Here is a 16,098-nt window from a genome sequence, read left to right on the forward strand (position 1 = left end):
ATGGAAGTTTTCAGTGAGGATATAAAATTTGCATTTTTTTCTTGGTTTGTTCTGGGTTTTGTTTGTTTATTTGTTTGTTTGTTTCATGGCCATGGATGATTTAGAAGGACATACTCTATTGCCTCATTTTTGAAAGTTTATGTGGATCCTCTCCAGTTTGCTGTGATTCTTTCTCACGGAGTCCCAGATAGACGTAGGTCAGGGTGACTAACACAACCTGACATGACACAGCAGCTGAAAAATTTTAAAAACAGCAATTAGTCCCATATGTGGAATGAAATGAAGTTTTTTCCCTGCTCAAATAAAGAGGAACACTACAACCCCCACCCAAGGTCTTGCTTTCCAAATGATGACTGAATCCTTTGGCCTTTCTCTGGTCCAGACCCACTGTTAATAACTTATCTGACCTCGGGAGCACATTTTGGTGTACAAGTGGCCAGAACAAAAAACCCAAAAAGGTAAACTTCCCCTCCCCACTTATATCTCTCACAAGGAAAGATTTCAAATAGATTTTTCAACATCACTCACTTGGAAAGTTATTTCTTCTAAATAGGGACTCGGTGTATGTTTCTTAACTAATGTTCCCCTTTTTTGGCAGTGGCGAGTGCCTTTCTTTGAATTAACTTGATGGTGAATAGTTTTCCAAGTTAAGTACAGAGAATGTACTGCTTTCCATTAAGCAAACTGGGAGAGACTGGTACATTTGAGAGAGACTGAGTAAATGATGAGTGAATGAACCAGGGGCACCTTTTGACTCTCCCTAACTCAAGCTGGGACAACTAAGGCTTTGACAGAACACTCTTGACTGTTGCTGAGTTAGAACTACTTATGTGCCTTCTGGGAACATCTCAGCAGATGACACTTAAAAAGTCACTCTTTTGACTGACCCCACATATTTCTCGCTGGGATTTTTTTTCTATGCTCACCTTCAAGCTATGTCTTCTTTGTAAATTTGAAAGACCAGGTTTCCGTCTCTACTTATTTCCAGACATCTGACCGCATAAAGCTAGTTATGTGACTCCTGGGAGTCTTACCTGAGATGTGGATAGTACCCAGAGCTGTCACCAAGAACTCACACCAACTCCCAGTCTCTATAACTCAAAAATTCCTGGGGCGCCCAGTGGCCTAGTCAGTTGAGCACCCAATCCTTGGTTTCGACTCAGGTCATGATCTCACAGTTTGTGAGTTTGTGAGTTTGAGCCCCAGATCAGGCTCTGCGCTGAGAGTGTGGAGCCTGCTTGGGATTATCTCTCCCTCCCTCTCTCTGACCCTTCCCTATTCACACTGTCTCTGTTTCTCTCAAAATAAATAAATAAAACTTTTAAAAAAATTACTCCCTAGGACCAACGTAGAAACTCTTATAACTTTGGTAATAGGCGGATTCAGTCTGGTTGCTATTCAAAGATCCCAGAAATTTTACGTGAACTACTTGGAGGCAAACTAATTTTGTGAACTTATTTGGTTCAAAGTGGCCTTTTCTGTTGTGAGAATAATTATGACCCTGTGTATGAAATAAACCAGCATGGTGTTACATAGATATTTTAACTTCATGTTTTTCTCTCTTCATAGATATAAATGAGTGTGAAGTATTCCCAGGAGTATGCAAAAACGGGTTATGTGTTAACTCTAAGGGATCATTTAAATGTCAGTGTCCCAGTGGGATGACTTTGGATGCCACCGGGAGGATCTGCCTAGGTAAATCCTGAGCTCATTACTTTTCAAGGGACCATTTCCTAAAGATTATTAAAAACTCCATTAACAAGAGAAAGCTTGAATTTTTGGTTTCAAGTACGGATACACACACCCAATTCAACATTTCCACTAAGATCTATGCTGGTTTCCTTGACAAATGGCTTTCCTCACCCAACCTCTTTGTTTATCATTTGTACAAAGAATAGAGAACATGTTAGAGAAGAGAAACTTTAGTTCTTTATTGATGTGTAACTATTCCTTAAATCATTACCATCATGGTTATTATTTCAAAGCGCTTAAATCTGCCCCCACATACCATGGACTATAGGATACAAGGTGAAAAGCAGTGAGAACACTTTTGCTTGATTGGAAATGGTAACCTATGCCTGCTAGGCATATCCTGCCACTGGCCACATGGACAGGTCCTTGCAGGACACCCTTGTGGGTATGAGTGAAGAGTGCCAGTCCTGAATAGTGAACCTGGAGGAGCCCAGGTGTACTGTCACTTCTAATCATGGTGGGATTCCCCATGCCAACTGCTCAAGCCCAAGTGTCAGTGACATGGAAGATGGGACCCTGAGTTCTTAGAAAGTTGCTCTGTGGACTTTTAATGACAGCAGGTTTGAAATTCCATTGTCCTGTGTGGCATCTAGCAGACTTATTCTAATGCTACTTCTATGGCTTCTGACTGCCAGCAATATGTCTCTTGGATCACCCGTTTCTGTGATCTCTCAGTCTGTGACATTGAAAATGATGCTCAGATACATTGTGTATCTGAAACCATATTCCTCTGAAGATCGTCCTTAGTGAAGGACCACTATAGATGGTTAAACGAGTGATATGACGTTAAGGGATTCAGATTGTTTTTGAATTAGAACTAACAAATCTCTAAGTATAGAGCTTTATAGCTTGTAATAAAGCAATATGGGACAGAAAAGGTGGAATCCTGTGGCTTGAGTCTTATTGCAACCATGGATGTCAGTTCATCTCATCTGGNCAGTCCTCAGTTTTTGTCAGCATTCAAGAGTCTCTCATGGTTTGCTTCTCTCCCTTTCCCCCACCATTTCCGCCCTTCTTCTCCCCCTTGTTCCTCCGTCAAGTTCCTCCTAATCCTCCTATACGTGCAAACATATGATATTTGTCCTTCTCTGCCTGACTTATTTCGCTCAGTCAACATTTTTGTTTAGGAGGAATGAGCATTTAATGAGAACCTTCTTCCAGGTTCTTCAGTTGAAAGACGTTTCAGTGTTTAATTCAGAAATCATTTAAAAAGGAGCTGTCCATTTTATTAGAGGCAACCTATATGTAAAGTTGCCCTGAAGACTTCAGAAGCTTTCTAACACTAAAGGAAGTTCAAGCACTTAGGTGAATGGTTAAAGACCACATTGTGCAGGAGAAAGAGAGGGAAGATAATGCCTTCAGTTTTAATTACATTTTACAGTTTCCAGACACACAGTCTCATCTGAGCTTCACAGTACCCCCTCAGAGATGGGTGCAGCACCATTTTACAGATCTGGAAAGTCAGGAACAGGGTTAATAATTTGTCTAAGACAAGCAGCTTCCTAGTTGCAGAGCAAGACCAAGCTCCAGGTCTTCTGACATCCACCATGTCACTTCTCCTACTCTTCCTCATAATTCTGCGAATTTGGGATTAGGGCCAGAGGTATCCACATGTGCCCCAAAGAATGTACACATAAGCACACGTGGAAGTGAAAGAAGTACTTGAGAAGAGGCATGGGTGGCTTTTCTTTGTGTTTTTCCCCTTTCATCCCAAGTAGAGAAGTCTTCAGTTTGCAATTTAACATTGCACCTCTCCAAAAACGAGGTATGCTGGAGCTGGCGTAGATGTTCTCCAGTGATAAAGAGTGCAGCTTCTTTGCAGCTAAAGAGGAGACGTCAAGGCATCATGGAGTGCATGCATGCGTAGTAAGCATGTCTGTAAGGGGAGCATTGCGGGATTTTTCAGGATACTGTTCCTTATGTAGAATTATCAGAAGGTGCCTAAAACTGAAAGGCATGTTTCCAGAAATAGGAGGTGCAAGTAAATATGAGCTGCCAAAGAAAAGGCAGTCTTTATTAGGTGGGACTACCCATCAGAAAGCCTGGGCTCCTTTTGGGGAAAAAAAAGGTCATTCTAGCCAATAAGTACCTCACAGATTATGGTGTATATTGTACTTTGCCTGACACAACCCGGTGGCAGCTGAGGGCAGTGACCACAGAGTAGCTGTCGTCAGCCTCCGTGTGTTCCGTCTGGCAGATATCCGTGTGGAAACCTGCTTCCTGAGGTACGAGGATGAGGAGTGCACTCTGCCCATTGCTGGCCGCCACCGCATGGATGCCTGCTGCTGCTCGGTCGGGGCAGCCTGGGGTACCGAGGAATGCGAGGAGTGTCCTGTGAGGAACACACCTGAGTACGAGGAGCTCTGCCCCAGGGGGCCCGGATTCGCCACAAAGGAAATCACAAATGGAAAACCTTTCTTCAAAGGTACAGCGGTTTCAGTGCTTGGTTGTTCCTCTTTTTAGATGGACAGGGTGTTCTGCTACGAGGAGCATTACAGTGAACACCACCAGTGAGACCATCCCTCGATGATCTGAGTGTCCATCGTGCACCTGCTGGGTTAACAGACAGCAAACGTTCCCTCTGTGACAGGTTCTCTTTCCCCACCTCCAGGACTTCCCAAGGTCTCTGCCTCTCCCATTAGCCATTTATTAAGTGTTAACGTAGATTACAGTACTATCCTACCTAAGGCAGCTAGAAACAAAAAGAAAATCTTCTTGGGGAATTTTAATTCTATGATTTGACGTTTTATCTGCTGATTTAATCCAGGTCACTGCAGTTCACCTGAGTATATATATAGGGATGAGTGGCATGAGAAGCCAGTGTCAGGTCCTCTTTGTCTGAAATACAGTGAAAGTCATTCCTGTGTCAAACCCGTTCCAGTGCCTTGTGATATCTCAAACGCTATTTTGGTTTATTATGCTATAATCTAAAATTCATGTAAAAAAGCAAGAAATTAGAGATTTAATCTCATTCCAAAATTGATTTAACTTTTTATGCACAATGATGCATAACTTGTTTACTTTAGCACATGAAAAAATCATGACTGCTTTCTCAGAATTCCAGTTTCTCAGAGAGCCTCAGCTTATATTCCTGGTATAGATTTTTATCTTGGTTGCCCAATATGTCTGGGCCTCGTTATTACACTTCATGACTAAATCAGCTTATAAAACTGGGGAATGAGTATATAAATATTGCTTAATTATTCTTATATAAAAAGTGTAAACTTTTTTTGTACCAAGTGTTCAGTCCAAGAAGCCCTGGGGATTAAAATTCTATCTGGAGAGACCGTTTCTAGATGGCCTCTTAAATGTCTCTTAAGTAAATTCAGAGGAATTTGAATGATTTACTTCCAAAGACTGTGGCAATCCATTGCCACAGAAGGACTTATTCTGGAGATTTAATCTGCCTTTCATGACATTTTGTAGGAATGAACTTGTATCCCTTGAGCTTTAGATCTTGCTTTAGAAAGATTCCTGAAAGGAGGGTCACCTGGGTGGCTTAGTGGGTTAGACATCTGCCATCAACTCAGGTCGTGATCTCACCATTTGTGAGTTCAAGCCCTACATGGGGCTCCGTGCTGACAGCTCAGAGCTTAGAGCCAACTTCAGGTTCTGTGTCTCCTGCTCTCTCTGCCCCTCCCCTGCTTGCACTCTGTCTCTCTCCATTTCTGTGTCTCTCAAAAATAAATAAGCATTTAAAAATTTTTTAAAAAAGACTCCTGAGAGGAGCTCACAGGGTACATGTGCAGTCTCCTAGTGTACAAGAAACTCTTTTAATTATATTAATAACACCTTAATATCAATTGAGAAAACATTTTAAATAGTATACAGTATTTACAAATAGTTTAAATTATAAATGGCATCTTTTTTTGCCATTCTTACATTTTAGGTGTACCCAAACAAGCATCAAAGAGAATAGATGAATATCTAATTCCACTATACTCTCAATTGGTTCTGTCAAGCAATATATTCCAGTTACCTTCTATATACTTTTAAGCATGGAGGCTAGTGGCTTAGAATATTTATTCATTCATTCAGCAAATACATAAGTGTTTGGTATGTAACAGGCAGTGTGCTGCTCTGTAGAAGTCCAAATAAACACCCTCTTTACTTCCCTAATAATGCTTTCTAAAGTGTAGAGGTTTAAAAGACTAGAAATGTTTACAAAATCATAGTTCTCATGGGTCATCACACATTCTTTAAAATGCATATTGCCAAGGGCCACGTGTGTGGCTCAGTTGGTTGAGCATCCGACTTTGGCTCAGGTCATGATCTCACAATTCATGCATTTGAGCTCCATGTTGGGCTCTCTACTGTCAGCGCAGAGCCTGCTTCAGACCCTCTATTCCTTCCCCGTCCCCAACCCCCCTTCCTTGCTCTCTGCCCCTCCCCTGCTCGTTCTCGTTTGCTCTCTCTCTCTCTCAAAAATAAATAAACATTAAAAATAAAATAAAATGCATGTTGCCAAGACCTTAAATCAGGACCCTCCAACCACCTAGGTTTTAAATAGGGCCATTGAGGGGCACCTGGGTGGCTCATTTGATTAATTGTCCAACTTCGGCTCAGGTCATGATCTCACAGTTCATGGGTTCGAGCCCCACAATGGGCTCTGTGCTGACAGCTCAGAGCCTGGAGCCTGCTTCAGATTCTATGTTTCCCCCTCTCTCGGCCCCTCCCCTGCTTGTGCTGTCTCTCTCTCTCTGTCTCTCTCTCTGTCTCTCTCAAAAATAAATATTTAAAAAAAATTTAAATAGGGGCATGGAGAACTCCTTATAGAATGCTCAGTAACTTTCTGCACATTTTATTTTTCTTGAAGATATCAATGAGTGCAAGATGATTCCCAGCCTCTGCACCCACGGCAAGTGCAGAAACACCATTGGCAGTTTTAAGTGCAGGTGTGACAGTGGCTTTGCTCTGGACTCTGAAGAAAGGAACTGCACAGGTCAGTGAAGGGCCCCCGTCCCGGGACACCCTTTAGACCCCTCACCTTGCCACATACTGCCACAAGAATGAAAGCTGTCCTGATACTCACATGCTGCTGCTTACTGCCTTCATTCAGACATCGACGAATGCCGAATATCCCCGGACCTCTGTGGCCGAGGCCAGTGTGTGAACACCCCAGGGGACTTTGAATGCAAGTGTGATGAGGGCTATGAAAGTGGATTCATGATGATGAAGAACTGCATGGGTAAGTGTGAGACCGTTTGATCCACGAGGAAGAGAGGGATTCCCCGAAGCTCTGATGACTCAGAGCCTCCCTCCGGGAATTCCTCAGCTGCCCCAGTGGACTGGTCTCCTGACCAGTGAGTCCAGAATCAGGGTGGGACAGACGGAGACTGACATGCAGAAAGTCTGAGGGAATTCATGCTGTGGGTTGGCAGGTCGCCTGGGATACCAGTCATGGGTCCAAGAAGTGAGTTTGACACCTGGAAGAGACATCCCAGGGAAGAGAGAACAATTCAAACATTAGCTGTATTAGAGGTCACATGACGGGCTTCTGTCCAACATTTCTAGAAAAAGAGATTGATTACACTGGCTGCATTAGATCGGGTTCCCTAGAAAGAAGCCTGTGATGGGGATTTTGTGAGGCAGTACTCTCAGAAAGAAGCTGAAAGGAAGTGAGGGAAGCAACTTAGGTCAGGGGATGAGGTCTCTTAGCCTTAACCTGGTCCTGCAGGGGGCCTCTAGAGTGTGAATGACACCAAAGAATTGTCCCACCGTTAGGCAAGGAGGCCAGATTGTATAGCCCCGTGCCAGCCATGGGCAGCCCCCAATATGGGGGTGGAGTATAATTCTCACCTCGCAGGCATTTCTGGGTGAGGTGGTCAGCGGTTCTCCAGGAGGGGAGCCTGTGAGCCATGAGCATTCGGCACTCTCGCAGCTGGGAGCATTGAGGAGGGCACTGGCCTGGGGTCCTAGGCTAGGACACCATCGCCATCATCAACATGGGCCATTGCCATTTTGCAGATATTGATGAGTGTCAGAGAGATCCACTCCTGTGCCGAGGAGGCGTCTGCCTAAACACAGAGGGAAGCTTCCGCTGCGAATGTCCTCCGGGTCATCAGCTGTCCCCCAATATCTCAGCATGTATAGGTAAGGAAGAAGACTTTCAGACCATTTATTTGTGGTCAGCTGTTCAACCTATGCCTCTGCCACAGTCAGAAGCTTCTGGCTGGACGTTTCCTATTTTTATTTTCTAAACAGACATCAATGAGTGCGAACTGAGTGCGAACCTCTGCCCCAACGGCCGTTGTGTGAACCTCGTAGGGAAGTATCAGTGTGCCTGCAACCCTGGCTATAATCCGACTCCTGACAGGCTGTTCTGTGTCGGTAAGTTCTCCCTTTCATTTTATTTAGTCTCTTTCTAAAACCCTCAAACGATGTTCTCCGAGTTCCTTTTTCATCACTAGTTACTCTTACTTCATCTTTCTTATTTTCCTGTAAGTAAAATTATTTTGGTCACCACAATCTTTGGATCTCACCTCCCTTGTCTGTTTAAAGAACCATTTAAATTAAAGATATTGGATGTTTTAGCTCTAACAAGTATAATTTGAGCCATGCTGCTTTGAATGGTAGCACGTGCTTTGTTTATGCACACGCATACCCAGGCAAATCAGCAAGTGATTACTAACCACGCGCCATAAAGCCTGAGTTCTGTGACAAAGACAAAAAACATAGGGTACGGTGTCTGCCCTCAGGTGGTTCAGATCAGCTAAAAGATTTCAAAGAATAATTGTTGGAAAGAAGACCGTGTTCTGTTCATATCTTACGCTGAAATGAAGGCCAGGTCTGGCACTCCTTAAAGACCGGGTTTTGTGGACAAGCATTTTGCTCTGTAGAGGGCCCTCTGTGGGTTTAGTGTGAAGAGTGGCACAGAAAGCCCTCTGGGTTTATTGTGCCCAAAGTCAAAGTGAAACTTTTTAAAAGCTGCCAGTTTTTGCCTGGTTTGGGGTGTACATCATGTGGAACTGCCAAGTCTTACATGGTTTCCACCCAAAGCCATAAATCAGCCCAAATTTTTCTGAAACATGGCCCAGGACAACTCAGAATTCCAACTGAGGTTCTTGAAAAGGATTGGAACCTCAGCCGATCTAAATGAATGTCCAGTTTACAATATGTGACCCAGAGAATTTCATCCATGTGTCCATTATCATAACTGGGGCTGTTCTCATAGCCCTAGCACTTACCCTACACGGCATGTGGCACACCATGAACTGTGTTCACCTAACTCCCCGGCTGCAACATAAGCATGATGAAGGGTAGGGATAGGATCTGTCTCACTCACTATTAGGTTCTTATCTCTAGCACGTAGTAGGTTTGTCCTTTATATGTGTTGAAGGAATTGAATGACACAATGACTTCCAGTTGCCTTAGGATGGTTTTGTTTTGTTTTCCTTTGGAAACTTTAAACTCATGCTGTGATCATAAACACAGAGAAAGGTGACGTTATTTTTATTTTTTATAGACATCGATGAATGCAGCATAATGAATGGTAATTGTGAGACCTTCTGCACAAACTCTGAAGGCAGCTATGAATGTAGCTGTCAGCCGGGATTCGCACTGATGCCCGACCAGAGGTCATGCACTGGTGAGTAGGACTTAGCTTCCTCTGAAGTACCTCAGTAACAGGTCCACTCCTAGAGTGGTTCAGGGCCCAGACTTTGGAGTCAGACAGTCCTGAGTTCAAAATTTTGTTCTGTTACATATTTTAGCTGTGTGTCCTTGATAAAGATCCTTTGCATCAAATTCCTTATCTAAAAGATGAGGTTCAGATTGCTTACGTGGAGGAGTGTATAGAGTGCTTAGCACAGTTCCTGGCATATGGAGTATAAACTACAGTTTCTTTACTAATCAGAATTTTGAAGAATCTGATCTTTTGGCTTACTTCAGTGCTACTTAGGGTCCAGATTCCCTGGACCAGCAGCATCAGAATCACTTGAGAATGTGTTAGAAATGCAAAATCTTGGGCCTTACCCAGACTTACAGAACCAGAAACTTCTGGGGATAGATCCCAATAATCTGTTTTCACAAGTTCTCAAATACAAATAAGTGCTAAATTAGAGGACTGTTGCTCTAAATTTCACTGTCTGTGGTATCATCCTGGGCTGGAAGAGCTGTGTCGCGAGCTAGGGATGAGAACGGAGGTGGGTAAGACGGGTTTTCATTCTGGTTTTGGTTAACCAGAGGACTTGAGTTTAGGACTGAAAATCATTTTGTCTGATCTAGAAAAATCTGCCTGAAAAGCTGAAATGTAAGGTTGACTCTAATAGTTAAATGTTGAAAATAAATATTTTTACTAAAAATGCATCTAAGTTGATAAGCTTATTTTAAGCAAACTTCACCGTTAAAATAGCAGTAAACCAGACGATAGGTCTGAGGCATTTACATTTGACAGTGAGAAAAATAAAATTCATAATCATGGTTGAATGATAAATTTGTATCAGGAATACAATTGCTAATTAAATGATGGATGTCTAAGAGGATGTCTTGATCCTGAACAGTATACTGTAAATCTTGTAAATGGTTTTCTGCTTTTTCACCCAGGATAAATTGATGGGAAACTTAAAGCTTCATTTGGATTTGAGAACTAATTCTCTTATGCAAATAGGCCGAGTTTACTGGACTTTTTCATCCCTTAATAATAGAACTAATATTAACAACGTACTATTGTTGGTTTTATTCTCTGCAGACATTGATGAGTGTGAAGATAACCCCAATATCTGTGATGGTGGTCAGTGTACAAACATACCTGGGGAGTACAGGTGCTTATGTTATGATGGATTCATGGCATCTGAAGACATGAAGACTTGTGTAGGTGAGCAAAGAAAACAGAATCATCCATTTGTCTGGGTATTCACAAGCACTGTTAAATTATATTAGCACTAGTTTAGGTAGTTGATAAATGGATCCTTTGGGGAAAGTAAGGATATTTAGAAGCATATTACTAATATTTCAAAGCCAGCAGTCCAAAGAGCAACTTTCTTGTGACTGTGATATGTTCTTGTCAGATACATTGTGTGGACTGAGCTAACCATTGGTCAACTCTACACATACATTTATTTTATGTCTGTGCATTATTTCTGTCCCCCTAACCCTTCTGCTGTGACTAGAGTCTAAGACTTTAAAATATTTTTACTAAAGGCAAGCAAAATTTATTTCTGACAAGAATGCAATAAATTCTAGAATTGATTGTATTGACGTATTCCATTGCTATGTCTTCAAATTTGTAACAGTTTTCTCCAGTATCTAATCCCATTCAGTATTTTTTAAATCTCAGACGTTGTAGTTTTCATCTCTAAAAATTTGATTTAGGTCATTTTTCACATTTTCTCTGCCTCTACTTGGTGTGTCCAATCATTCCTCTAGCTTTTTGAGTGTGTGAAATAGAGTTATAATGAATGCTTCGATGTCCATGTCTACCAATTCCATCATCTGTGTCAATTCTGGGTCATTTTGGTAAATTGACTTTCTTCTTCATTATAGGTCATATTTTCCTGCTTCACTAAATGCTTGGTAATTTTTGATTGAATGCCAGACATTATAAATTTTAACTTACTAGGTGTTAGATATTTTTGTATCCCTAGAAATATTCTTGGGCTTTATTCTGGAGCCCACTTAAATTATTTGGAAACGGATCCTTTCAAAGTTTTGATGTTAAGCTTTTCAGCAGCAGTTACTCAAGGCTTATTTTGCCCCATTACTAAGGCAAGCCCCTTCTGAATTATGAGATCTTCCAATCTGACCAGTAGGAACAGGCACAGTTCCAGGACTTCTGTGAGCCCTGATGATTGTTCCCTCTAATTCTTTTGAGTGGTACTTCCCCTAGCTTTGAGTAGTTTCCTTACCTGAATGCACTGATCACTCCTCATCTAAATATATGACAGAGACCCTTTGCAGATTTCCAGAACTCCTTCTCTCCCTTCTGTCTTTTACTCTTCCCTGTGAACTCTGGCTGCCTTGCCCTTTCAGGATGTCCAGGATTATCCCCTCAACTCTGGGACACTACTTGGCTCCATCTGTCATCCCCTCCCCTATGCCATGGCCTTAAAACTGCCCATACTCCGTAATCTAGGGCATTTATAGAGCTCACCTAGCTTATTTTCTTTCTCTCAGGCATCACTATCTTTGTTGTCTCTATGTCCTTTTGCTGGTGTTTCACATGGGAAAGCCAATTCCAACTCTATGACTCCCATCTTAGCCAGAAGTGAGAGTCTAGAATTAAAAATTTAAATTCTGTCACATTTATATCTTCAGAAAACCCTTATTGAATATTCATGAAGCCCTGTAAATAAAGTGAATGTCATAGGGAAGCCTGTGTGGCTTAGTCGTTTCGGCTCAGGCCATGATCTCATGGTTTTGTGAGTTCAAGCCCCACATCGGGCTCTGCGCTGGCAGTGCAGAGCCTGCTTGGGATTCTCTCTCTCCCCCTCTCTCTCTGCCCCTCACCCACTCGTGCTGTCTCTGTCTCTCTCAAATAAATAATTTAAAACAACAATGAAGTGAATGTCATAAAAAATAGATAATTTTTAATTTGGAAAAGTAGCATTAAGACTACTAGTGCATCTATACTTTCTTTTAAAGTACAGAAACTAAAATGTTGGCAGTCTCAGGCTGAATTAAAATTTTTATCTTGCAACAGAATATGTCACTTTAAAAGGTTTTCTAGACTGCCACATAAACAGGCTCTATTCGCTGCCTAGAGTCAATCCGTTTATTTGGTTACCAGACCTCCTGCTCATGGCCTAGATAAAAGAGCCAGGCTGCCGGGTAGGCTGCGGTATGAATTGAGTGTGGCAGGTGTGAATTGAGCTCTGTAAATATGATCTTTTTTTTGTCTTCTGTCAGGGAAAAAAGTTTTCAATGATATCGAACAGTTACATGTATTAATAATATCTGTATTTTACAGATGTCAATGAATGTGACCTAAATCCAAATATCTGCCTCAGTGGAACCTGTGAAAACACCAAAGGCTCATTTATCTGCCACTGTGATATGGGATATTCAGGCAAAAAAGGGAAAACTGGCTGTACAGGTATGGTTTTTCAATTTGAACAAGAAGATATTTGATGGTTAAGAGACTACTGCCATACTTATAGAGTAATACAAGTTTTAAAACCACTAACATTTTAATTGCATTATAAAGCATTTTGTATAACATTTTTCATTAACTTACCCTGCCCTTCTTTGAAATGTGTAATTCTTTAGATCCGATCTACACTGAAGTTTTTTCCTTTACCTGTGAAAAAAGGCATATTGAATGAATTACCACTATAACACTATAAATATCAAATTGTTATGAGGTTACAAATATTTTTATATTTTATAGTTAACATGCTAATTACTAAACATTCCTATCCCTTTGTTAAAGCAAGCCTCCCTTGTCAACATTTCATTTAAGGTTTTACAACTGAAATTACTTTTTTAAAGAAACATCCTACAATTCCTGTATTTCATCAATTCCCATCAGTCTTCTAGTTCATTTAATTAGTGTGCTTTTGATATACTAAGCTGCTTTAGCCCAAATAGTTCCTCAGACTTAGCAAATCTTATGAAGTGATAATTAAACCATTTGTAATTTTTGTTTGCCTAGTACCAATGGTCCATAAGAGAATCTTTCTACATTTATAGGAGATCATTTTACTAAACATCAAATAAAAGAAGTCACTCTGTATAGATGATACTGTTTTTTAAGTGTTTAGTTGGTGTTTTCTAATTAGAGGCCATCATAGTAAGTATACGGAATAATATAATAATGTTTTACTCTCGTTACTTATAGTAATATAACATAATTTAAAACATAATGGAGATCATGGTGTGCTTGAATTAGGTAATGGCATAATTTCTTTACAAATAACAGACTTTGATTCCAAAAGCCAGTTTGGCAAGCCCCTGTGAATTGAAACGAACATTAAAATATTTGCACATTGGCAACGTGGTAAATGTCCTTTTCTTAATTATATCAACATTTTCTCAAGAAAGTTTGCAAAGATATTTATTAACATTCCAAACTGTCCAATAATGCTAAGTTTCAAATTTATAGATATACAAGATAATGCCAATAATATTACTATTGGTTCAAAAATGACAGATTCTAGCCAAATTATAAAAAGAAGCATGAAGCTAGAATGCCTTCATGCTCACTGTATTCCTCTTCATACGAAGGATGGCTGTGGGTCCATTCTAATAAATGGCACAGTGTTTAAAATCTCAACTACTGGTCTCTGGGGTATAGATGATTTTTAGCTCAGTATGTCTATGGTTCCTGCTTTATTGTTAGCTTTCAGGACAAATACAGGACTTGAGGTAAGGGGTGGTCTGGCACTAATGAAGGGGGAGGTTGGTAAGATAGTTCCATATTGCATTTTCCCTAACAGAGGCTAATACTATTGTTGGTTCAGTTGAACTCGCCCAAAGAACCGAGAGGCTAGGAGGAAGTTAATCTAATGGGACAATCTGCATTCCCTATAAGAAAAGGCTCTCTAGAATTTCATGTTCCAAATTCCAGCTAAGATACGCACATCCAGAGGCCGATTATTTTAGGACTTTCACCGTGAAAAAAGCTTAAATTTTTATGCACTATTAATATCAGTTCAGGTAAATGAGATATATAAGATGTATAAGATGCCCTTGGCACTGTGCTTGGCATACAGTAGCTGCTGAATAAATAGTAGCTATTGTTGTCATTATAAAATGAGACATACAGACACAGTATCTGCAAGCTATTTTAATTAAACACATAACACCCAGTTCAGCAAAATTCTGTACTACTGTTTATGGATACATGCTTGAGACCAGTTTAGAGAAGGGAAATCTTACTCTGTATATACAAAAGGCTTGTTTTTCGTAACTGAGTCTGCACTGTGGTAATGAGAGCCATGTAGCCCGTCTTAGATGAGATGACACCAGTGACACCAGTTTGACATTAAGAACAGGAGTCTTGTAAAATCTCGTGAACAGAAACCTAGATTTGAAGTCCAAGAAATATTCCATTCTCTCCTAAGGGCCAACATCCCCTTACTATTAAATTGTAGCCCCAAATGACTTTTGGATTTCATAAAGCCCAGCCAGCGCCGTGGAGAGAAGACTGGAGTTTCACAGCCACTTCCGTATCATAGATGCACGGCCCATCATACTGATAGTCTCACGTAAAGTAGTACGACTCTGGATTTTACTGCTAGTCCTTCCGCTGGTGCACGGGCCCGAACAGCTCACCAGGGTGCTCTGTAGTTATGCAAGTGTTCCTCTTGCGTCAGCACCCCTGCAGTGAGGTACGGAATGAGGGGGTGCATTAGGAAGGGAAGAAAAAGAGGTGACACCAGTTATAAATACTGTTATTCAACCAAAGGTATCACGTTTGATTGGAAATGACTTGCACAAACAGGAATTGGCAGCAAGTTTGGTATACTTAAAAACAAGTCTGAAAAAATCCAAGCCAAGATGTATTTTTAATTCCGTGTAACTAGGGCCCTATTAGCCTGCTTTTAGTTTAAAATTAGTGTCACTCCCAACTTAGAATACCATCAGGTTACCTTGGTGACAGTCATGTTAAAGACAAGTGTTTTTAATGTCCTGGGCAACTAATATAAATAGAGATATGTGTCTTGCCTAATGGGATAAGCAAGCTGCCCCACAACTAACAGTGAAGAACAAACCTGGGACAGGGTTTTTGACAATATATGTAAATATATTTTTGTACATATATAATACATGTACATACATACAATGTGTACATTCGTAATATGTATAATATATATATACATGTGCATATGTATTTTATATATACATACATATTTTTTAGATGAGTACCCTGTAAAGGAATTATAAAAATATGTATGCTATTTCATAGGGAAGAACTTTGTTTCATGAGAACTAAAAAAAAATGTCCTCTGGGTTCCATTACAGCTTTGTCTAAATATTTCGGCTCCCTTGTCATTACTGATTGTTTCCATTTTAACAAATAAACATGTTTTTTTTCCTCCCAATCACTTTAGCAGTGTTCAGAATCCACCCACTGACTTACATTCCCAACCCACACAGATGTTAAGTGTTTCTTTTTTCTCCTTAAGCTTTGTTCAAATCACGGGGATCACTGAGGGGAATGTTCAATTTAATGGAGGGAGAACGCACATTTGCTTAACATCTAGAACACAGCTCTTCTGTCCTTAGCTCAAGGGGCTGGATTACAGTTTTCCTGTGGCCCACATGCAAGGCTTCTGCTGTTCATTCCACATCATTGTAATTAGACAATAAACTGGAAGAAAAAGAGCTAGGTTGCTGCTAGGTGCCATCCCTGCTGGGTCCCTGCTTTCAAAAACGAACATCTGAACCTACCTACCATCCTGTGCT

At 40.8% G+C, this 16,098-nt stretch overlaps 1 protein-coding gene across 1 annotated transcript in view; it reads left to right on the plus strand.

The window, feature by feature from the left end:
- The window catches only part of FBN1 (fibrillin 1), a 233,246-nt gene that overhangs the window by 149,837 nt on the left and 67,311 nt on the right, over positions 1 to 16,098 (plus strand). The window contains exons 23-31 of the mRNA XM_077764455.1: positions 1,570 to 1,695; positions 3,950 to 4,177; positions 6,569 to 6,694; positions 6,812 to 6,940; positions 7,720 to 7,845; positions 7,957 to 8,082; positions 9,218 to 9,340; positions 10,442 to 10,567; positions 12,659 to 12,784. Coding sequence (XP_077620581.1) covers positions 1,570 to 1,695; positions 3,950 to 4,177; positions 6,569 to 6,694; positions 6,812 to 6,940; positions 7,720 to 7,845; positions 7,957 to 8,082; positions 9,218 to 9,340; positions 10,442 to 10,567; positions 12,659 to 12,784 — 1,236 coding nt within the window. The remainder of the gene's footprint in view (positions 1 to 1,569; positions 1,696 to 3,949; positions 4,178 to 6,568; positions 6,695 to 6,811; positions 6,941 to 7,719; positions 7,846 to 7,956; positions 8,083 to 9,217; positions 9,341 to 10,441; positions 10,568 to 12,658; positions 12,785 to 16,098) is intronic.

This window comes from Crocuta crocuta, unplaced genomic scaffold (genome assembly GCF_008692635.1).
Source record: "Crocuta crocuta isolate KB4526 unplaced genomic scaffold, BGI_CrCroc_1.0 scaffold102, whole genome shotgun sequence".
NCBI classification, from domain to species: Eukaryota; Metazoa; Chordata; class Mammalia; order Carnivora; family Hyaenidae; genus Crocuta; species Crocuta crocuta.